At 40.5% G+C, this 24,901-nt stretch overlaps 1 protein-coding gene across 1 annotated transcript in view; it reads left to right on the plus strand.

Annotated features, from left to right (window-relative positions):
* Nucleotides 1-340: 340 nt before the first annotated feature.
* map2k5 (mitogen-activated protein kinase kinase 5) overlaps nt 341-24,901 on the plus strand; it is a gene marked incomplete at both ends in the record, with an annotated part of 48,616 nt that continues 24,055 nt past the window's right edge. The window contains 17 exons of the mRNA XM_079216475.1: nt 341-472; nt 675-723; nt 1,555-1,622; nt 6,551-6,620; nt 7,375-7,415; nt 8,991-9,058; nt 9,186-9,234; nt 11,095-11,159; nt 17,471-17,510; nt 17,666-17,734; nt 18,316-18,397; nt 19,280-19,341; nt 21,288-21,336; nt 21,431-21,504; nt 22,702-22,752; nt 22,872-22,943; nt 24,156-24,185. Coding sequence (XP_079072601.1) covers nt 341-472; nt 675-723; nt 1,555-1,622; nt 6,551-6,620; nt 7,375-7,415; nt 8,991-9,058; nt 9,186-9,234; nt 11,095-11,159; nt 17,471-17,510; nt 17,666-17,734; nt 18,316-18,397; nt 19,280-19,341; nt 21,288-21,336; nt 21,431-21,504; nt 22,702-22,752; nt 22,872-22,943; nt 24,156-24,185 — 1,071 coding nt within the window. The remainder of the gene's footprint in view (nt 473-674; nt 724-1,554; nt 1,623-6,550; nt 6,621-7,374; nt 7,416-8,990; nt 9,059-9,185; nt 9,235-11,094; nt 11,160-17,470; nt 17,511-17,665; nt 17,735-18,315; nt 18,398-19,279; nt 19,342-21,287; nt 21,337-21,430; nt 21,505-22,701; nt 22,753-22,871; nt 22,944-24,155; nt 24,186-24,901) is intronic.

A 24,901-nucleotide genomic window follows, 5' to 3' on the forward strand; every position in this document is an offset into this window, starting at 1 on the left:
ACATTGATGGAAGTCTTTTATTTTGAAATTCCCTGAGCGGATGTTGATTCGGAAGCGCTGTTGGAGCGGTTGTGTTTTCCTCAAAATTAGCTTCATGGCTAAATATCTCTGACAACACAGCGTACAACTTTGCCACAGGTTCTGAACAAATCATATATTTACAGTTAAACCTAACCCTCGCATCCGGTTATGACGTTAAATCTGCGCATCACTTGAGGAAAGTGTCTGGACTGAGCAGGATGCGAGCGTGTGTGTCGTCAGCAAAACACACTGCAGGAAATTAGCTTGTTAGCTTAAACAGCCAGTCAAGTGTTAGTATGTGGCTCGAGTTTCCCTCTTTATGCTCGTACTCGATGTAAATAACCTCTGCGCAATGGACACCGGGGCAATAGTGATCCGTATAATAACGCCGGCAGGGGACATGGACTCGGCCGTTGACTGTCCATCTCTTCTGAACTTTAATGACTTGCTGGTGAGTCTCCAACATGCCAGACAGCTGAGTTAGCTCAGCAACATTGAATGGAGTTTTCACTTAAAAACAGACCCTTTCGGTTTCTGTGTCTGTGACACTCTGTGCTCCTCTTTACGCATCAGTGTCTGTGAATGTGTTGAACTTTATACTGCATGTCGTTGTTGTTCCTGTTTTATAATTCACTCTGCGCAATATATTCCAGGTTGCAATCAGAGATGTCATGCCTGAAGCCACCGTCACAGCCTTTGAATGTAAGTGCCCGTCTCATACTTGTATTACTTTACTTCTGAAACAGGGACTCAACCACCACAGCATTTATGAAAGGTTGCAACCATGTTGCTGCTCTTCTTTCTTTTTGTGTTCCTCAAAGTGATGTGTAGAGTTTCAAAATGAGTGACTTAAGATGACTTAGCTTTACAGTTTGTATATGGAATGAGTTACATTATCGATGATGTATTTGCTTTTGCACATGTACACAAGACTGATCAGATCTCTTACCCTTAATAAAATCAATCAAACTTAATTTGGCCTAGCACCTTTCAAAGTGCTTAACAGGTGACCGACAAGCCAAAAGTAAGTAGACCAGGAAGAAAACGCCAAAAGCAATTCAGCAGTTTAACAATTTGACAATTTAAGACCAATGTACAATGAAATACAATTAAAATCCACAATAACAGTACCAGTAAAATAAATACTACTGTTGTTAATAAATAGCATATCATTATACAACTTGGATACAATAATACAATATTTTATGTTATTTTTGTCAACTAAAATACAATCAATTACGTGAATAACGTTCTTTATTAAAAAATAATCTACTTGTTGATTAGGAATGTTCTATGAATCATGGCTGAATAGGTTATACATATATTATACATATTATAAGCATGTAAGACATCCATGCAAAGGCAAACCCATAAAGTGCTTTAAAACAAGTAAAATAATCACTCAATTCTTATTTTCTTCTTCTTCAGGCAACCAACCCTTAGGACTTTGAATCAATCCAGATCTATATAATAATAATAATAAAATAATGAATTTTTGCAATCCAAATTTTAAGATGCGTCTGTGTTTTTCAGATGAAGACGAGGTGGGGGACAGAATCACTGTAAGAAGTGATGAAGAACTCAAAGCCATGTTGTCATATGTAAGTATATAAAAGAATCATGTCACACATCCATCACACACATTGCTGTTTTTAAGGTTATTTCTTCATTAAAAAGTATTTCTGATTAAATCTGTACACTTTAAGGTCGGACCTCACTGTTGTCAACAATGTGACGGCCGCTGTTTGTCTGAACATCTATAATCTCTGTTGACGGTTTTTCTGGACTGTTTTATGTTGTACAGGTTGTAAACTACTCTGAGGCTAAATTTGTGATTTTGGGGTAAACAAATAAAATATACTTGACTCAACTGCTTGAGTGTTACCAGGACATTGTTTTAGATGTCTTGTATTTTTTGTGTGCTTTGTGCAGAATGACAAAAGAGCCACTTGCCTCCTTTTTCATTGGACAGACATCTCAAAACGTTGGCACATGAAAGTCAAATTGTCATCTTCACTGTTTCCTGTTTACTCCTCTAGCTGGCATGAACATGGCTTAAGGTGTATATATAACTAAAACTTAAATGTTCCATATGTTTTTGGTGCAGTTGCAAATTTCCGAAGTACAGTATCCCGTCCATGGTCAGAAAAAACGTATCCAGTGGTGAATGTTTCAACATTGTCATATTCATATTTAAAGAAAGCGCTAGGCTGTAATGTGTTGAAAGAGGCACAATTGATCTGGAAAAGAAAAACATCTTAAAAGATAGAGGTGCTGATGACTAGATAGGGTTGACAAATTGTGACTTCTTGCTTCCACTTCTACACTGACTTTGTATTTATCTACAACTAATCAACCTATTAAGACTCATATCTTCTCCACCAGTGAGGTCTTTAACCTCAGGTAAAAAAACAAAACAGTTTATCTGTATTTTTCAGCAACACAGATGCACACACTTCCACTCCCCATTCAAGTCCTCCACCTAGTGCTGTACATTTTCATATTCCACCATACTTACTGTTCACGCCACGGACAGTAAGAGTAATGGCGTGTAATGTGTTTCTCTACGAGGTACACTGAAAGCCAAATGAACTGTCAATTTTTATTATTTATTATTCAGTACTTAAAGTTTTGCCTCATTAAAGAGCGAGGCCCCCTGGGCCGCAGAATTGTTCAAAATCTACTTTCATCTGTGGATGTCTTTTACCCCCCATCAGCTCACAATGATGCTGCTGGAGCCACAGGCACAATTTACACTCCTTGTTTTTTGTCCATTTCTATCATGCATTCACTTGTGGTTGCTTTTTAATCATTAAGTAGCATAGGGTAGCGTGGTGATTACGCAAAAAGAGACAGCTGTGCATTGTGAAATAGAGATGGATAAAGTATTGACCTCAGCCATCTTTATTATTCACAAATCCGGTTGACATGTTTTTGAGGTTCTTGGGGTTTGAGGCAATTTTGGCTTGATGTGATCGGTGTGCTGTTTATCCTTTTGAATGGGAGGAGCGTTCAATATTTGCATTCCCTGTGTTTTGGTATTACCACCAATGTTTTTTAACCTGTCTTATAAGATGGTGTTTTACATCAGAACTTTTTGGAATTGGGCAGGCATTTTACAAAACTTTGTGGAAGGTTATTGGATAAACAATCTGCCAATCAAGCTCTCACCCAAGTGAGTCTGGAAGAGAGCAAAAACAATCTTTTCCATGAAGAAAAGCCCTCTGTGCTGTTATTTGCTCTTTGAATAAAGAAATGCTCTCCAGTTCTGGTAAAACTCATGACATTGGAGCATCTGCCGTAACTTCTTCAAGAGCCGCCATTGTTGTTTTGAACAGTTGCCTCTCTGTGATGTCTCTTGTCTTTTGCCACGTGGTAGCTGCTAGTAGCTTCTCACTGCTCCGTTCTCTGTTTTACACACACGCATTACTTGAAGCCTGACCAGCTGGATTTTCATATGATATGTGATCCTGTGATTCTTGTGTGACATTGTGACATCACATGAATCCAGCTGGAGTGCATGGCAAATAGTTGTGTGTGTGTGTGTGTCATATGCTAAAAATATATCTTAATTTGTAACAACCGGGATGGCAAATATGCTGCTACTGTGGGTTATGATGGTGACGTGCTGCTGTTCCATTCTCTTTTAAGAAATGTAAAACTTAAAATAGACTGTGGTACTTTAATCATCATGGCTGAATGCAGTTATTGTAAGTCGCTAAAGCGTCCGCTAAATGAAATGCAATGTAAAATCCTGAAACTAATTTCATAGATGATCAACCAAATATCAGTAATAGTCACCAATGCACCTACCTGTGCATTTTTAAATAGCAGAAAAGCAACTGTAATATAACTAAAACTAGGGGTCATGTGGAGAAAATCAAACAGCACAATATTTTTGACACTATTGTTATTGCGGAACTTTTTTAGAATTTTTGATGAATAATAAGTATTGTGGATATAATGATTACATGGTTGAAAGGCATTATTAGAACAGCGAGAAAAGTCTGGGAAGTTCTGCAACTACATCACTTTACTGTATAAGCAGCCTTTGAAACCGAGAAAAGATAATACTTCTGCCATATTACGTTTCTGCAATACCCAAAATCTAAGATGATGTCCAGCCTCGTATGACTATATCGATATAATATAGATGCATTGCCCAGTCCGAACTAAAACAACTTCAAGCTACAACTGGAGCCATCAGTGTCACTGGTGGTCAGTTTTTTGCATATGACATCAGTTCATTTTGTTAAATATTTCATATTAAAAAAAATACAGGCTACAATAGACATCTAGTATTATTTCCTTTTGCAATGCATAATGACATCTTATTGTCCCAACACGTATTTGTTCTTTATTCGGATAATGTGACATATCTTAACAGCATATTTATTTAAGACCCTGACCCAGAGCGCAAATATTTAGCATCCACAACACTGCACTGCCTCGTCTACAGATTTAAAAAAGCCACAATTAATTTTTGCCAAACAAATCCAGGACTGTAATGGCTTTCTACTCCTTGTGGAACAGGCAAGTGCACAAAAAGCTGCTGATCACCTGAAAAATACTGGTCTCTCTAAAATATAATTTACACTAGCCGAGTACTTTAAATGTCTTGAGCAAGGGTTATGCATTTCAGCAGTCATTTGCATTTGTACTCAGAGGATTTTTTTCCGTGTTGTGGTTGTTTGCTGTGTTTGCCATTTGGCCTCCGTAGAGACCACAGTGGATTTTTTGCCTCAGTGTTGTTAATTCCAGGTGAGCAGACAGCCATTATGTGAAATTAATAGGAATTAAGGAAAACCAGCATGTTAGGTGAAAGGTGGGATAATTCATTAGAGTCTCTCATGGTTGCCTCTTGTGTGCATGTGTTTCGGTGTGTGGATGTTTTGGATAATTAAATGACAAATGCATAGCCAGACTTTTAAATATGCTCTATCTACATGTGTTCCTTTCTTGTTCGAGATCTCTGCTTCAACATTGCCTTGCGAAAAAATTCATGCTCCTGGTTGCTGAGCAAAATTAATGCTCAAATTCAGCACTTAATTAACGTGAGTGTGCAGAGGGCATTTATTGTGAAAAGTATCCCCCATCACTGAGAACATTGATTGCTACATGCTCCTGTGAGACCCACTAGTCTTCCAGGCATCTCTAATCATTGTTTGACACCTTGAAAGACAGACGCCCCTGTTCAAAGTTAAAGACTGGCCTGTGTCAGGTACTAAAAAAAACATGTGACCTCATCCGTTCCTCGCTCAGCTCCCCCTGGAGGTAGTGGCTCTAATTCCACCATTCTTACTCCCATTTCCCCTTCATCTGCTAATGATGATGAGACCCACTCTCTACTCTCGCTCTCCCACTTGTCCCTTAAGGCTGAGCGATGGTATTTGGGATCGGACACTGTTTAGTTATTGGCCAACAATGGAGAATGTCTTTTAATAACACACCTACTACAGATTAGGTGGTAATTGCAGCCTTAATCAATAAGCTAGCTGAGCGGAAAATTAAAGGTACGTGGAGCCCGACCCCCCACCACCCACATCCTCAACACACACAACATGGTTTTTGGTATTAGGCCCATTGTTCAGATGTGGCCTAGTGAAAACGCTGGAGGGCGAAAGCAGAGGGCTAGGAGCGAGGAGGGATCTGACAGTGATAAATAGGCCTTTTAATAACAGCTGTGCCACTTGGGTAGCCATTCTGATCCATTCTCATCCAAGCCGGTCCCACCGCCCTCCCTCCCCCACAATGAGAGAGCAAATTTACATATCGCAGTAGTGATGACTTGGTAATTCATACCGGACTGTAAACGAAACACAATGAACACAAGTACATGTGGACCACATAGAGACATCTCCTAAAGTGTCTAACTGTGTAATCCATGATGTCTTGTTGTTAATTTGTGTTTGTTTGAAGCCTGAAAAAGGAGAGACACACACACACACACACACACACACACACACACACACACACACACACACACACACACACACACAGTTTAACAGATGGTTTGGTTAACTGAAACATCAATTATTGCATTGCCTTGGCAAGCATCTGAGATGCCCGTGTGTGTGTGTGTGTGTGTGTGTGTGTGTGTGTGTGCGTGTGTGCGTGCGTGCGTGCGTGCGTGTTAGTCCTGTAGGATATGAGTGTTTGGTGAGTTGTTGACCTGGAGGAGAAAAGGGTTAATGCTACACTCCTTCAGTACAAGCCCACAGGGCTTTGGTCCTCATCGGCAACAGATTTCCGCACAGCATGTTCACATTCTGGGAATACTGTAGATTAATTCTGGCGTCATTTAAATAAACATTTTGTGTGTGTAAACATGTGATATTCTAAAATGTGTCTGTGCGGTGCTTTGTCAAACTTACCAGAGCCTTTCCTTCTCCGTATATTTATTTTTTTCATTCATCCTTTATTAATGAAACCAAGTATATTTAAGTTCCAGTATGTGTAATAATCACTTTCAACCACTATTGTTCTCAATTGTTCAATCTCTATTTCCGACCTTCTTTTCCCCCTTTAGTACTTCAACACAATGAATGAACAACGCATCAATGGGCTGCTGCCGGACCCTCTACAGATCTTTCCACGAGGTATGGAGTGACATGTTACAGTTTATCATGCTTGGTAATGCTTAAAGGCTCAATAGGTCTTTGTAATTAAGGTGTTGACAATTAATCACAAGCAAAATTTAAATATATAAAAATATTCACACTTTCCTAGTTGGAAACTATTAAACCAAAATGTGGGTAAATCCTTTATGCTGTGTTCAAACACAAGTAAACAGGAGCATTTGGTTGCTTGCAGTAACAATGCAGCCTCTGGAAAACATTAAAATTCAGTGGCTCATTCTGTTATTGTGTTGACAGTCATTTATAAATCTACATTTCTTTTGCTCTAAGGACATTGAAACTGCAAGCGTGTGTTCAGGCCAAGCCTTACAGAAATCTCTGACGTTGTCTAGTTTCTCCCCGAAACATTTTTTGACTACGAGTGCTTTTTTCAATACATACGATTTCTATATCTTCATGTAGTTTTCTCACAAAATCGAGCGTAATCGTTAACAGGCCCCACAGGCAAAGTGTATTGTCTCCCTCTCCTTTACCCTGTCTGTATCTCTTATGATCTTTCTCTTTTCTCTTACTGCGTGAAACTGTTTTCTTCCTTCCTTTCCTACCTACCACAAGCTGTCTCAAGAGCCCAACATCTCAATCACTCTCTTGTCTAATTTCAGAGTAAACTTCATTTCATTTTTTCTTTCTTTCTTTAAAAAGAACTGATTCCTTTTCAGCACATTTGTAAATGGCCCAGTGATGTGTTCTACAATCTAGTCAATTACTGTTTCAGCCGGCAAGACTCCAGGGATCCGGAACATACATGGCCTGAAGGTACCTATCTCAATAATTGTTTCAGCTGCCTTACACGGAGAACACGGGGAGGGGAGGGAGGGAAGTTGAGGCAAATGGATTGGTAACGCTGTGTTCCACTTATTGAAATGTCAATTGAAGTCAAGGCTCTCCTTTTCTTTCACTCATTCTCTTGCTTTCCCATGTTTATGTATGGGGGCGGCGGGCTGCTGCTGCAGCGGAGCTCGTCGCTCCCCTTCTCTTATCTCGAGTGTTCTGGGTTCCTATGCCGGGTCAGGCGTTTAAAAGCAAGGTGCTGTGCCCCACCCACCCCCTCGACTGTGTTATGATCCTCGCATTCCATAGGATAAGGAGAACATCAGCTTTGGTTAAAGCAATAACTAAGTCACCAAAAAGATGCTATTGTTCAACCATGAAATTGTCATTACAAAGCCCCCCTCTGCCACTTACAAATGGCCTTCCACAGAACTTCCCATTTTATGTCAGGCATATGTTGCTATTGAAACTCATTGCTAATTACCATGGGTTAAATGACTTGACACCTCCTCCATCTCTCCAGATGATCCATATTATATTCATCTCCATTTCAATGATAAAATCACCCCTCCTTTCCAAACGCTGAAAGTGCTTTATTTAATGTATCCTCTGAGGAGCTTTGGTAGCAACTACTGAACTGTGTCAGTTTTTTTTTTAAGGTCAATGGTCTGTTTTGATAAGATGATGTTTTCTAAAAACCTGAAGTCTTTTTGTAATCTTTCCCCTGTTTTCTCCTGTTTTAATATAAAAGTAATTGGCTGAGGGGAGTCTTGTGCACTGTTTAAATTAGGTCTTCCTGGGCACTAATTAAAGAGAGAATCCCTGTGCTTTACTGGACCCAACACATCGGCCTTTTGACCTCAATTAAATGAGTTATTTTTAGTATACCCTTTACAGGATCTTGTCTCTTCTGGGTAGAATACAAAGGTCTTTGTTGTAAACATTTCTGCAGATGAATAAATGTAAAGAACAATGGTCCAAGTGAGGCATGGCCTTTTTTTACACCGTGGTAGCTGAATGGTTGCAACGCATCCCACATAACGCAACGTCCCTAGTTGATTCCAGCCTCAGGACTTTTGTTGCATCTTACCCCCGCCTCTCTCTCGCTCTCTCACTCTCTCCCCTCTGCCTCTGCACCGTTATCCGTCCAATAAAAGGCGAAAATGCCAAAAAAAAAAAAATCCCAACAACTTTATTGTCCAAATCTGTTTTTATCTGTCTCACTTCCTTCTGTTTTCACCCACATTGTTGTTCTTTCATGCAAATAAATGTGTGCCTCTCCTTCCTTTCCCCTTCTGGCTGTCTGTCATCCCTTCACCTCCTCTATGTGGACACCTCTGTCTTTCTTCTTTGCCTCCCTTCTCGCCTACGAAAGCCAATTAACCTCCAGGCTGAACTGAGAGCTTGTGTTTTGTTATTGTTCATTAGGGGGTCTGGCCATATGTCTGTCTGTCTTTTGGCCTTGACCACTTAGTGTGTGTGTGTGTGCGTGTGTGTGTGTTTTTGCCTTTTTGCATGTATCGTTTCACATTTTTTGTGTTTGGGTTTCCACACCTTCAGGTTAATACAAGACCGAACCCAGCCAACGACTGCACTTATGCCATCCCAGACTCCATGGCCAACAACAGGTGAGCTGGCTGGGGCATGAGGAGCATGTTACGCCACCTGGAATAAACTTCAGCCGGTTTGGTTGATAGATGAGTAGAAAGATGTCTGTGATACTTGCGTCAACTGTGCTGTGTTCCTTTCTTCCAGCTTAAAAAAATCTTCTGCGGAGCTCAAGAAGATCCTGACAAATGGGCAGGTGAGCCTTAATTTCAGAATCGGAATCAGAAACCGTTTATAGCCAGGAATGTGAAACGAGGAATTTTGCTAGGCGGAAGGTTTTTCAGTTTAAGTCGAATTTGATCGCAGTTACTGTAACTCACTGCTCTTGCTCTCACACTAGTTTCCACTGACTAGAAACACATTCTCTAGTGGTTGGCTCCTCTATTGGTGTTCTTTAATACCAAATGTGGGCAATAGAATGCAGAGTGTGTATTTGGTTATTGTCTCTTCACTGCAGGAAACTGTGTTTCTAGGATCAAGCCTGATACAGTCCTGTTTCTCTCTCTCTCTCTCTCTCTCTCTCTCTCTCTCTCTCTCATTCTCTCATTTTTTTTATATATATATATATATATATATATATATATATATATATATATATACACACACACACACACACACACACACACACACACACACACACACACAGTGGCTAGTGTGTCAGGGAGATAATTAAGCCACGTCCTCTCAGGTTTCTGCTATAACACAGTGAACTAATAGAGCTGTTTACTCCCCTGTCCTCCATCTCTTCTCGATCTCTTTACCTCCCTCCTCTCACCACGTTATCAAATCAATTGAGGTGGACTGGGAGGGAAACGTGTGTGTGTGTGTGTGTGTGTTGTGTGCATGCACGCTCGCGTGTATGTTGTCATGCCTGCCTCTGTCTATACAAAATATGTTTTGACAGTCCCACATTGACATCATATCAATGTCAATCATTAGGCTCCACACACATGGTTCATCCACATGTTGAATGAAGTGCTTCAATGCAATAGATTAGGTTAAGATCATTTTTCATCAAACATTGTAAAATTCTGGCCATTTTGGATGCAAAGATAAACAGTGATTTTCCTAGAATATAATATTTATATTCTGTGTAAATTAGGGTACATTATTAGGATTTGTACATTTCCCTATATTGGTTTAAAATATTGATATAATGCTTTTAAGTTTTAAAATTGCGGTTTTATGTCATATTACTCAATATGTTGACGTGAATGTAAAACTGTTTTCTTTGGCAGAGATGGGATGTATTTAATGTTTGCATTTAAAATATGGCACAACATTTATTTAGATTTTATTTACCTTGTGTCACATGTTTTATTTCCCAAAGATGGTATTAACAGAATCGGTTCAAACAGCGGTAGTTACTGTTGAAATGCAGTAGTTGAAAGCGTCCAGGATCAACACTACATAAACTTTTGTGAGAATATGAAATTAATTAGTTTATAAAATATTCCACACTTACGGAATGAGAATGAATAAGTTCTTTAGTTGTTGATTTTTTACATGCAAGACTTCATTTAGAACATGCAATTTTATAACTGAACTTCTCTCAGTGTTAATTCTTTACAATAATCCACACATCAGACAGGCAGGGAATTACCCCACTCCACTTTTTAGAGATTTTAAAGAATCTAATGCTATATTCTTCAATGCTGAGTAGTTGGTGTTATTTAACTAAATCATAACTACAAGATTATTTTAAGTGCTCCGGTTGAGAGGAGGAAACTTTTGCTCAGACCAACCATGTGACAATTAAACTCTACATCAGTGACTCACCAACTCACCCAAACACAATACAATTTTGCAAATTGGGAAGCAAAGATTGTATTGATCTTCTCCTGCTTCCTCTTCTTATGTTGCTAAACTTGGAGTGACCTGAACGCATGTCTAGTTTAAAGCCTCCAGTGTGTGTCTGTCTCTCTCTCTCTCTCTCTCTCTCTTTTTCTCTCTCTCTCTCTCTCTCTCTCTGCCTCAGCTGTGAAGTTATCCACTGGTACCATATTTTTTCATGTTATAAAATCTAAGTACCATTATTGTACATCTGTATCTACAGATAAATGCTCAAGATATCCAGTATCAAGAGCAGCTTGGCCATGGAAACGGAGGCACAGTTTACAAGTAAGTCTTTGCTGGTTCCAAGGCCAGCGCACAATAGCAGCTGGTGACACTGAAGAGATACTTTTCAAAGCAAGTGAGATGGTCTGAATGATTTATTCAGGGGGGTTGAAGCCTCTATACAGTGCAGAATAGGAAGGAAGAATGTCACCATTTTTAGACTGATGAGTGTGATGCGATTCTTGTCTTTTCATATTTTTTCTGCTTCGTTTTTATGACAAGCCCATCACCCTGCAATAGGGTTCTGTGAAGGGTTCCCCATTGTTCACCACCCTTCCTCCGTTCCTTCATCTGTCCATTTATTTCGCAGTGTTCGGTGTGACATCTATCAGGGTGGTTTGTGTCTTTACCTTCATTTATTTATTCTGGTTTGAAGGTTGCAAACATATATGATATTGATTTGGGGCTGTAAAGTATGACAGCAATTGACCTAATCTGTCTATAGTTCCGCACATTACCTGCCACGATAGGAGAGCTCCATCCTCTCTGGCTAGACAAATGTATTACGGCCCTGCTGGCGTTATGACAAGGTTGGCATTTGTGTTGCTCGCTCTATCCTTCTTTTCCCCACCTTGTGTTTTCTCCTTCTCATCAATCCTCAGCTATTGAGCTGTTTTATTGAGATTGAAGTATTGATCACTGCTCAGGCTGACCTTGACTTGACAGAGTGGTCTGCTTCCCACAGTCCCCAGCAAACCCAGTAAATGTCTTATCCAGCAAATCTTCAAAACTGTCGTTTTTTTTATATTCTCTTTCCAACCACCTTTTACTGTTTTATGACTTTAAGATAGTTTCATTAAGAGCCAATCTGTCATAGTTGTAGGAGAATAAGATTGCGTATCAGTTTGGCACCAAAAATGGTTACACTGCAGTGGGGAAGGCCAATATTGCAAGCCCAACAACTTCTCAGTCAATTTAGTCCAGCAAAAAATCCATATGCTTTGGTGCTGAAATTGTTATGGTTGGAAGGAGAGTATAAAAAAATGCAGTGAAAGAAACCCAGCTTGATTGTCTGTGCTATTTTGATGTTGTCCCATGCTTATTTTAGTTATAGGTTTTCTTTACTGTGTGTGTGTGTGTGTGTGTGTGTGTGTGTGTGTGTGTGTGTGTGTGTGTGTGTGTGTGTGTGTGTGTGTGTGTGTGTGTGTGTGTGTGTGTGTGTGTGTGTGGGGTAATCCAAGCTTCTCTGTGTTTTTATTTATGTTATGCTAGCCGCGAGTGCCTGTGCGGTTACAGCTGATGATGCTTTTCCGGCCGACAGTGCTATCGCGGAAAAACCTAGCACCACCCCAACCGCATCAACAAATGCATGTTTTGAAACTTCAAGGGTACCTGTTAGTCATTGTCCAAGTCATAAGTTCACACCCGACCACTGGGCTTTTGCTTCCCAAACTACACCAGCTGCATCCCTCCTGGTCTGTCGATCTTTCTGCCGAGTCAGCAGTAATTTAGCCAGCACCACTTGTGTTCTGGGATTCCTCTTCCTCTGCAAAAGTTGCAAAAACAGTTCACTCATACACCCAATCTCCAACATGACACTGGAAAGGCTGGCTCGAGGATGAAGGCTAAAATCAGACTTCGCCAACAAACGTGTTTTACCAAACGCCGTCCAGCAGAACAGTTGACATCTCAGCTGCTCCATCAACCCAAGTGTCTCAACATAGTTACTGTAGACCACAGTTCAGACCTGCCCTGACTACCCTGCTCTCTGAAAACAATTTCAATCAATATTTAACAACTTATATAAAAGTCATCTTCTGTCAAATATCATGCCAAAAGTAGATGCGTATGTAAGTGCATACAAATATTTATCCATTCTGTCCTCACAAAAGCTTTATTGTGGGGGAAATCATTTCCCCCCTGGACAGTATGCTGATATTATCAAATCCGGTGCAGGAAGAGGAGAAAACATTACGTGTTGAGGTTGGAAAGATCACCATAATCTGCTGTCCATCTCACCCTCCATTGACCCCAAACTGGCAGGTGTAGTTAATTTGAAAACATATATTTCTTACCTGAAACTGCTCACATCACGGTCTTCTGATTATCGGATTAACCTGGCCATGATTTCTGGAAGGAGACATTGCTGTTGAGATTTTTCCAATGTATTTTTCTGGCACTTTGAGTAACGCAATCCGAATGCCACCTAGTTCCATTATATAAGACAGGCGGCAGACATCTCTATGACCAATACGTCCCAAAACTAGGCCACTCCCTCCAAAACAAGCTAGAATAAAAAATAGTGTCTGCATAATCATCGAGGGCAGGTTTTCTGCTTGCTTTGAAACCTATTCCCTGTCCTCTTCAGCCTCTACCATTTGGTGCAGCTTATATTTGGCTTATCATGTATGAAAACACTACCAAAGGCTCCCCACCTTTTAACCTCTTAGCCCATTTATGACCCAGAGCCATTTAGACTCAATTGGATGTTACCAACACCACAGCTCTCCATAACCACGCGCTGACCTAGCCATCCATCAATGTCGGCCTTTGTTTTTTATTACACACTCTCAGAGGTCCATCTTGTCCAGCAATCTAACTGACTCTATGGCTTATAAATACAATAACAAGGACACACAGGCCATTTTCGTGACTCATGGATCCAGCAGTGCAATTAAAACCGGCACATTTGCCTGGCTGTGACTGTGGTGACATCTACTTAGACACCCACGGCTGTTCCTTCAGTCTCTCAGCCCATTTTCTCCATTGATTTAGTTTTTTTTCACCTCATTGATTAGACTGTATATTGAAGGACCAAAGCGCTTTGTTACTTGGTTGTAACCTAGTACCTTGTATCCAGATAAGTTTAGATTGTGTCTCGAGCTAGTTGAATGGAATTACTGTTTACATCAGGTATCATCTAAATCATTTGTATATCTCTTGTTTATGGGTCGACTTTTGTCTCTTTGATCATTTCTCCAGACAATTAGGCTAAATTATCGAACGGTTAGGAGCCTTTAAAAGTTATGTCTGAAGCCTGGTAGGAAAAAAAAAATACATTCACTGACAAAATCTTTAAAATCCAAGATTTCATGTTTTACAGCCTAAAGCTATCATTTTGGAAATGATATGACATTTTTGAGTATTTCGTATCTGCTGGAGGTTATTCTGAAACAATGATGTTCAATTATTATTATTTTAATTTTAAATGGTACATAGTATTCACTATGAAACCTACAATTAAGACGTAAAAAAACACAAAGTATAGAACGAACAAGCTGCTTTAACACTTGCCTGTTGGTGTTGCAAGATGTACAAGTTTAGCAGCTTTTACTGTCCTTGCCTGTCGATAGCGACATTGACATTTCTTCATCTGCAGATCTTAACTGTTGCAGCCGTTACTTTCCTTTCCTGGAGGTGGCGCAATGTGGCATTTGTAGATTGGTGTGTAGAACGGGTCAATGAGCGAATACTACCGGACACCCTCAAAGTACAGAAATCCACAGCGTGTCAAGTGGCAGTGATGTCAAAGTCCATTCATTAAGAATTAAGGAATGTTGTCTTTCACTTTTGTAGCATGGTAGGATACAAACAACTATCTTTCAACTTTGTTGTTTGAGCTTCTCTGCCTCGCTGTGTCTCATGTGCCGGATATTTAGCAAGCCTTTGTGTGCAAATTCATGTCTGCTTGTGTTTAGGTTTCTGTCTCGCCTGTGTCAGTTAGGACACCCATTATAGCCGCATAAGATGAGAGAGAAAGGCGGCCCGTCATCCATGTGGCAGTGTAAAAGTACCACGTTAGCCCTGATCCAGGAGGCCAGTGTCTCTAACCCACAGCCCCAACCCCAGACAAAGAGAGGGGCCTATGAATACTGCATGATGGAGCTTTTATTACAGAGCGAGCTGGAGTGTAAATAAGATCCAGGCAATGGGGCACGTTTACTGGGGTCAGATCAAGGGAAGTGGCGGGGGGTGGCTATGTAACCTTGTCTCCATGTCTCCCGCTGTCACAAGCCTGTCACTGTAACTCATACAGGGATGCTCGGCCCTGAGGTGGTCAAGGGCAGTCTGAGAATAAAGCTTTAACAAAGCAGTAGTCACACCACATCTCCAGACCTAAAACATGCTCGTAAAGTATATTAGTTTAAACTTTGGGATTTCTTAACTCTTGTACATCTAACTTAGACATACATTTAATTATCACTGTATACAAATGAAAGCTGCTTTGTGAACATGCAGTACTATTGAGCCAGTTGTGCTTGAAGGGATAGTTCCGGTCTTTTGAAGTGGGGTTGGATGACGTTATCCCTAGTAAGCGTATTACCTTCAGAAAAGGGCGGTCGGCATGCTCCCAGTTTGGAGAAACAGATATGAGTGCCAGCATGGAAGCTAGCAATGTACAGCTGTAGACGGGGGTGACAAAACTTATTTCAGCCACCTAGAAAAGGACCCACCGAAAAATCAATCAGTTTAAGTGTACACTATATACATATATATATAAATATTATATAAAATATTTTCACTGCTTTACTTCGCCGTCAGACAGCCTTTTCTGATGGGGAACTGAAGCCATTTTATCCATTTGTGCTCTCGTCAAAGCCACCGGACTCTATTGACCAAATCATTTTACCTCGCAGAACACTGGAGTTGCTCGTCTACCGCTGCCTCGATCAGTTAGTTTGTCATTGCGTGACTTTGGTGAAAGAGTCGGGCTGCTTTGAAGTGAGAATAGTTACAAATAATTCAAACTAACCCTTTAAAGTTATAATATGTAGATATTTCCCTTCAATCTTATGTAAAACATATTCAAGACACCACCATGTGAAGAAAGTTCCTTATGTGGACGGCTTTAATGTGTGTTTACCTTGCTCTAACTCGGCCAAAACTATTCAGAGACATCAGACAAAGAACTAGCAAAACAGCATTAGCTTGAATAAACATGTGATACTTTGAATGAAGGTCCATGCAACAATTGCACACACACAAACAGTCAGATGAAACTTGTGCGCATGCCCACGAACACGTGTTCAAGAAGTAGTTGGATGCAGTGTGTATAACATGTCTACCCCTGCGATCTTGCTTCAATTAACATCTTCATCTTAATTAAGAGGCAGCGCTCATGCTTAACTGATATTGATTGGAGCTTAAAGGAAGACGGAAACATCAAAATGGAAACAAGGCTGTCAATCTTATGTGTAAAGAGCTCTTTCACACAAAAAAAGATTACACTTAAGACCAGAAACACTCACTAACAGTCTTGGGCAAAAATAAGCACCACCGTCCACTGAAGTCAGATGAAGGCCTTTGGTTAGTTCAAATACATAAAGCTTTTCTATTCCATTATTATTATTTTGTATCTTTTATGTGTTAACTTTTGGTCTTTAGGCTACCTTGCTCTTTCAACAATCTCTGAAAAGTCTGCAATTTGTTTTTTACTTCAATGAATGAAAGATGTGTAAACTGCAGCTCACACACAGCTACAGTCAGAGACCAGTGTTTGTATTAACTGTGGGTAATTACCTGACATGGCACTAATAGGTGGCATTAATTAAAGGCCTGGGCCAGTTTTTAAGGTGTCTGGCCGAAGAGCTATGTGATCCTCCAATCTAAGACGCATTAATCACACCTTGCACCATGCGCATTCTCTCTAGAAGAACCACTGACAGACGAGTCGCCAGGTATCACATTTACAAAGGCTGCTTGTAAGCTAACCGGCCTGTGTGACGTGCACGGCCCCCACCTCATCCCCATCACCTGACAGCTGTTGGACAGTATTCGTCCTTGAGGATTGTGTGTTGAGAGGTACTGAGGTGTTGTCACCGGTGCCGTAAACGTACCTTCAAGGGCTGTAACTAAAGCCGATGTTTGGCATTAAGGAGTTTGATAATTAAATCATTACGGGGCCGGTCTGTGGCTGCTGCTTTACCTGCAACTCAAAACTCTGTCTGGAACATCGAGCGACAGGGCTGACTGGATCTGGTTTTGGGTCGTGACTTCTGACCTTTTAACAGGAATGACAGAGGCATTTTGTCATGTTAATTTAGACTCTTCTGTTTGAGTTGTTATTGCATTGTCAGTTATGTACTTTCATGAACCATCACTTGAACTTTATCACCATGTTTAGTACATTATTAATACATTACATTAACAATTGGTGATCACTCTGATCAATATTCATTTATGGCGGGGGCTTTCGCTGAAGGGAAGTGAAATGAGACCCTACCTTAATAAAGAAAATATACATATGATCAGAGCTCCTGACTAGGAGGAAAAAAAAAAAAATTGCATGACAAACTCGGGTTACTATTTGAATGAACTCAAGCAACTGCTTTCTACAGTTTAGTTTCATATGGTCTTCTGCTTTGTCCCTGTAGAGCGTATCATCTTCTGGGCAAGCGGGTTTTAGCTGTCAAGGTGAGACCTCCTTCCATGTTGATGATGGTATTTCCTCCTTAATAAGTGACCCTGAAGCTAGTCCACCCCATCAGAACCTCAAAAGAACTTGTTCATCTTGTGTTTATTAAAGGCGATGCCTATTTGCAAATGTTTCCCTATTTTTTTCAATACAGGTCATTCCCCTGGATATCACGGTGGAATTACAGAAGCAGATTATGTCAGAATTAGAAATTCTCTACAAGGTCAGTTTGACTTGTTCCTCTTTACAGAAACAATTTCTCTTTTCTCCATTGGATGTTGCTGTCCTGTCAGATCTACATTGTTAAACGACCATGAGTCTTAACTAATGAAGCACCATTCATCACCTCCGGTCTTACAATGTAAGCCAGGGGTCAGCGTCAGCGATACATGGAAACACACCCGACATACACGGGGACGAGGCATGGGAGTTAACTGATAACGGTCTGTGAATTTATCTCCGTGCACAACAGGAAGGTTTTCTGTTGCCCTTAATGTACTGTGTACTGTCAGCATGGAAACCCACTTGAACTGGTCCTGAATGTATTGTGTGTTATCAACATACAACATAAAGAAAGAGTCGTGGCTGAACCAGGTCGACAACTCGGTATATTGACGCGCTTCTCCACAGCCCCACCTTAGTCTGTGAGCCCTCTCCCAATGGAATGTGTGTGGAATCAAATCATAGGTACAATTGTTCATTTCCAAACAAAAATAGTTGATGGACTTGATGCACACATCCTTTCGTGTTGCGGATACATATTTTGGCATGCTCTGTAATGATCTCATTGTCTCTTGATTGCAGTGCGATTCCCCCTACATCATCACTTTCTTCAGTGCCTTTTTTGTCGAGAACAGGATATCCATATGCACCGAATTCATGGACGGTGAGTTTCTTGTTGGTTTAAGCCAGTGGATCATGTGTTTTTATCTTTGCTAGCCACAGCCGTGTAGGAGAGACGTTGGGGAGCTGTCCTCTGTCTCTCCACCGTGTATCCATTTACACTTCTGCAGATCACGAGAACGTCTTATCGCTGTGAGCTGCTTAGCATGCCTGTGTGCTAAAAGCTACAAGGGCGTGATAAATCTTGACTTGAGTGCATTTGTAGGTGCATTTTTACGTGTGTTTCTAGATTGGTGTGAGATGGGGGACTGTCTATGATTGTAGGTGTGTGTGTGTTTGTCCAAGTGTGTGTTAATGCAGTTATTCCCCTGTTTCACACGTTTGCCAGCTTGTGAGCAAACTCGGTCTAACCTCTCAGCACTCTTTATTTCATGGAACTTTGCTTTGATCAATCATTTCCAGTTTTTATTGATTAATGCAAACAAGAAATTACAGTGCTTTAACAGTTTATTTCATAATAAAACATAAAGATATTTGTCATCTTATTGGAAATATATCCAATATTTTTTTTAATATAAGTGCATGTTTAGACTCACTTTAAGTACTTTTAGAAACATAGCGGCAATGTGTCTTCGGTGTTTAAATCATCTTAAATATTATGTGCAGCTATTCTGAGAATTAAACTTTGAAAAAGATAATTTTCTTCTCTGGTTTGTCTAAATATCCAGCGTAAGAGGACCAACTGGGAAATGCTGATTGACCTAATTTAGATCGGGACCAGATGAAATTGGAAGCAACACATTTTTCAGTTGTCTGGATTGGAGTGCTGCAATCAGCATGGCCAATATTAAATTATTTTTATGAAAAAGCCACTTTGATTTATGTAAATAAATGTGTACAAATTGAATACCTTTGTCTGTTGCAGGAGGTTCTCTGGACGTTTACAAAAGAATTCCAGAGCACGTGCTGGGGAGGATTGCAGTGGCCGTAAGTTTTCATGAAAGACTCAAAACCTCCCCATTGGTAGTTTGAAAGGCCTTTGAATGAATAGGTGTGTTCTGGAGTTTTTATTTAAGTGTATTGGGGTGTGATTGTCCCATGTGAGTCCCAGTTTTAAATGCGACCTGTTATTCGTTTGTCGGATACAGAACCGGTCTGAGGAGTATTTTACTCATTTTAAGTGAAACCACAGGTGTGAATTTTTCAATTAGCTTCTATTTTGTGTTGTTATCCTCCCCTCTTTCCCTTTTTCTCCATCTCTTTCTAATCTCAGTCAAAAACTAGCAGTTTGATAGAAATGGCCTTGATGTTGATAAATGCAGTCTCTCTTTTTTCCACACTCATTACCCTTCTCCTGTCTCCACCTCCTCCTTTCTGCCCCCCTCCCTCCTTTAACTTCTTCCGTAATCAAACAATGACAGCTATTTAGTCAGTGTTAATTCTAATTCACAGCTTTCCCTCCTTTCCACTGTCACAGTTGTTAATTATCACAGAAGGAAAAGCACCCAAGAGGGTGTGAGTGAATCTGCAGACTGCAGTTGTTGCACTCACACCACCAGCGTTTGAGGCAGCAGGACTTCAGAGCGCTTTTGTGCTTTCTTAATTTACCACAGAGGTTGTCGTGCATCAGAGATGGATGACAGGAGGCGTGAGGCTGGAATAGAAGCTCTCACAGCCCATAAATGAAAAAGACAACTTTACACATTGGAAAATTAGTAATGCTTAAACAAAAATATAATGATTATATTGCTTTTGTATGAATCTAGCTTGGTTGGTCGCGTTATATGAATGTAATAATTCACTTGCAAGGGATTCACAAAAGAAAGAAGTGTCTCTCACCGGTGTGTTTTACCCCCCTGTGTCTCCTGCTGCCATTGTAGACGTTACACCTCCAAGGAGGGGCAGCAAGGAGGAACAAAGATTGAGAGCAAGGAGGATCTCCCTTTTCCACCACAGTTTGAGACCGTCTGCACAGTGAAGCTGACACACCTAAACTGTCGTCAATTTCAGAATCCTTTTTTCCGGTTGTTCAGAGGAAAAAATAGCTGAAATCCGCTACTTTGGTCCGATTGTCATGGGTTGAGTGAGTAGGTGTATTAAGTAGAGGTGTTTTGGGTAGAGTTAATTATTGCCTTCAAACTGGAGAGCAGTCAGTCTAGTCAGAGGATGCCAAGAAGACAAAATCATGCATATTCTAAGGTATCTCTAGACCGTGGCTGCTCCTACAGATAATTTCCATAAAACCATGAAATACAGATGAGTTGGACCAATTTTGGATGTTTCTTTTTTGTATTGTCCAGAATGCAACCACAGTTATCCCTCCAAAGCCCATTCTGCCATAGCGCTATATTCAGAAGTCCATAGGAAACACCGTTTTAGCCGAATTCCAGATTTAAACACTATATCAGAGTAGCAAATTACTATGACACCTCAAATATCTACCAGTCTGTTAAAAAAGGGTAACCCTGCCAGAGCCAGGACACAATCCACACTGTCGCTCCTTATTGCGAGGTTTAAAAATTGGCCAGTGTCTCCTCTCCGGTGTTCAGGATTTCACAAGAAAGCTAATCGGTGTCAACACACCCTCTGGTCCTTGTTTGTGAAACGGAGAGCACGACTGCTGATTACCAATGTAAAGGCCACATCGATACAACATTAGAGACATGCGCGAACCATGACAGCACAGCAGGATCCGAACCTTTCAGTATTTCAGGGGGAATCTTGTTCAAGCCCTGAGCCTCTTCAGTGACGAGTGACAGCTAGTTTGTGAGGTGTAAACATCATTGTCATGTTTTTCCCGACCTATAAGTTAAGTTTGTATAGTTCAACTGGAGGTAACCACTCCACATTAGCCGGGACAATTTATTATGCATCCACATATGCTGGTTATACGTTGAATGATCGTCTATGTTTTCTTTCATTTGCGTCTGCAGGTAGTCGAAGGCCTGACATATCTGTGGAGCCTGAAGATACTTCACAGAGGTGAGTAAGGTAGTGTTATTAAAAAAAAGAATAGACTTGATAAAAGCTGTGGTGTGCTGATGTTGCAGTTCTAACGAGCAGTTTGTCTCTGCAGATGTCAAGCCTTCCAATATGCTGGTGAACACCCGAGGACAAGTCAAGCTCTGTGACTTTGGTGTCAGCACACAGGTACACTGATATGAGAGAGAGAGTGAGAGAGAGAGTGAGAGAGTGAGAGAGTGAGAGAGATAGAGAGAGAGAGAGAGAGAGAGAGAGAGAGAGAGAGAGAGAGAGCTACATCACCACAGTCGTGTGCATATGGTCAACGTTTCAATCTCTGAATTAATTTTCAGCTCAAAACATCGGCGTTGTCCCAAGGGTCTTCCTCTCACATTAACTTCCCCCCCGCCTCCATTGTTCTGCATCCTCCAAAAAAAAATCACTTGTTATAATTATGACTCGCACACACAACGGCAAAGCCTCATTGATATGTATTCAGTAGGTGTGGGGAAAGCGTGGGTGGCAGACAATAGCCCCGTGTGTGTGTGTGTGTGTGTGTGTGTGTGTGTGTGTGTGTGTGTGTGTGTGTGTGTGTGTGTGTGTGTGTGTGTAAACAATGGCACATGCCATCAATGACAGGACTGTGATAATGAGTGTCTGTTCCCACATGGCTGTGTTTTTTTCTCCTTTTTAGCATGCCCTACAATGTGAGAGGGGGTGTGTGTGTGTGTGTGTGTGTGTGCGTGTGTATGTGTGTGAGAAAGAGAGATCAACTGAAAAATAGAGTTAAAAAAGACAGAGGACAAGTCAATGCTGCTAGTGTTATACATGCAGGGTGTAAAATTCACCTTGGAGCTTCCAAGAAAGTAGAGGTTAAAAATGAATAACAATTTGCCACAGAAAGGATGGTGGGTGTGTGTGTGTGTGTGTGTGTTGAAAGGGAGAGAGTCCTCAGGGTTGATGTTTTAGGGAACGTTGAAGGTCTGTCCCTGATGATTACATTGCAAACACACATTGTCACACACGCTGCCCCACACACACACACACACACACACACACACACACACACACACACACACACACACACACACACACACACACACACACACACACTAATATCTCCTTGTCTTACTCCTGTTCCCTTGTGCGAGGGTTGAGAGAAGCCTAAAATATCAACCTGACATGTCAATAAATTCAGATAATGTAATTTAGGTCCATGATCCATCTTTTTTTTATTCCCTAATCGAGGACGATGGAGTACAGACTTTTAAAAGTTATTTATTAGGCTTAAGGTACCTCATCGTGGTCAGTTGAATACTCTGAATTTAATGTTGATGTGCATCTTAATTATTTTTACTATTCACTGTTAATTCAATTCTGTTGCAGTTGGTGAACTCTATTGCCAAAACGTATGTGGGAACTAACGCGTACATGGCGGTGAGTGAAAATGTAAAATCATTTCAAGTTGGACGTGAAGATATGGGTTAGCACGGGAATCAGAGCCTCTAACTTCCTCCATGCATTTTTTGATATTGTTTTTTTCTTTTGCTCCACAGCCAGAAAGGATATCAGGAGAGCAGTATGGTATCCACGCAGATGTCTGGAGTGTGGGAATCTCTTTCATGGAGGTATGACAAAGTATTCAAGGCTTCACACTGTATAGCTGGTATTCTAAAAAGTGTGAGAAATGTAAGGGAACACTAAATTCTAGCAAAAATATTTTTTTTGTAATCTGTATTTAAGCTGACTGTTGCTCATTGAGTAGAGCAAGATGCATATGTGTGTGTCAGTATCTCTGCTTGACTGACACCCTGCGTTTTCAAATAACGTTTTAATTTCAGCATATTGTTCCCTGGTCTCTTGTCCTCCCACTGACGCCATTGATTCTCCATCTGTTTCTGTCCACAGCTCTCCCGCTGCAGTATTACAAATGATTTGGGCTTCTGCCTCGCCTTTGTTTGTCAATAATGTTTAATAATATTACAATTATAACGGTAATGGATGAGTTCAGAGGAAAGGAGCCTTGTCAAAATTATTGACATGATCTCTGTGTGATAAAGATGGAGTTGTGTAGCAGTGGACGCCCCCGGCCCTGTTCTCTTTATTTCTAGCTGTGGATGTGTGCATTAAGCTAAATGAAATGGCTTCCAGTCCCACTCAATTGGGATTGATCCTTAGCCTACGAGTCGGTCTATTTATGTTCAAGGAAAGACTGTGAGCGTTTTGATGTTTTGATAACGTAATGTTGCCAATAAGCTGCCCTTGACCAAGATGAAAAATGCTCACCCCGAGTGAATTGCCAAGCGTCAGGGAGAGCTGTCACCCAACCCCCCAGCCCAGATAACACACATTACATACAAGCGTCCCACAATCCCGCCCTGCTTCTCTTTATCCCTATTTTGTTCTCCGCAGGTGGTAATCGTGGGGGGGTTATTAACTAATAGCTGATGTTGTTTGATGAGGAAGTGTGATCAGCAGGTGGGCACTAAGCTTACCTCAAAGACAGAAAGTCTCAAGTTCTGCAGGCTTTACTGACTTTAGCAGAATGTTCTTTCTGCGTCTTGAATTCTGTCATTAAGACATTGGCAATGGAAATACATTAATGCATGTGTACTCACACCCATTCAGTATCTATCAGGAGGGTGGGTAAAATATGAGGCTCAGCCTAAGATTATAATTTATAGTTACAGCATTACATCATTGCAAACTGAAAAATGTAGATATTGGCACAGGCCCAGTAATGAGTCAACCTTTTCCCAGATGTTTTTATTATATCAAATGTCTCAAGAAGAATATAAGAATAGCCTGCAGCACTTAATATTTATTTCTTCTTTCCACAGTTGGCGCTAGACATGTTCCCCTATCCACAGGTGAGTTATTGTCTGCATTTCATTTATTTGTATATGAGACGAAATATTTGATTCATCTCGCTAAAAATAAGAACGTTTAAAAGGTATTTGACTGGGATAGAATTCATGTTGCAAGAAAACTAATTAGTTTGTTTACAGTAGTAACTATGTCCTCTGTGGTTCAACACGTTTGTATTTGTTGTTTTTGTTTTTTCAGATCAGATATTCTTTTTTTATTATATTTTTCAGATAAGATTTAATAAGATGATTTAAAAAAAAAATGCTATCCCTTTTGAAACATTCGCCTCAGTAATTTATCTATTTGATGATCTCTAGTTACAGCAACATTTAAAAAAAATTATCTGACAATTACGTGTGGGCACTTATTATCTTTAAAATCCCAGAATGAGACTTAGAGGTCTGTTGACCTCATAATATTATCTTCTCTTAACTGTATTACTTTCTACAACTTTAAATGTATGAATCCACTGTTTCGGTTGTTTTTTTTCCTCCCCTCATTACACTAAGTTAAAATCCTGCTCAGATGTAATTGCCGACCTCCGAAGTGACTTCCCAATCCCATCAAGTCTTAATTAGCCCTTTTAAGATGGGTTTATCTCACTAATCCCGAGCGGAGCAATCTAAATATGGTTACCTCAGGTTACCTCCTGGCCACCTGCCTTCTCAAAGTGGGATGGGACAGATTTTATCTCACAAAGAGTTTGTTCTTTAAACTA

The sequence above is a fragment of the Taurulus bubalis genome, assembly GCF_910589615.1.
Source record: "Taurulus bubalis genome assembly, chromosome: 4".
Classification (NCBI taxonomy): domain Eukaryota; kingdom Metazoa; phylum Chordata; class Actinopteri; order Perciformes; family Cottidae; genus Taurulus; species Taurulus bubalis.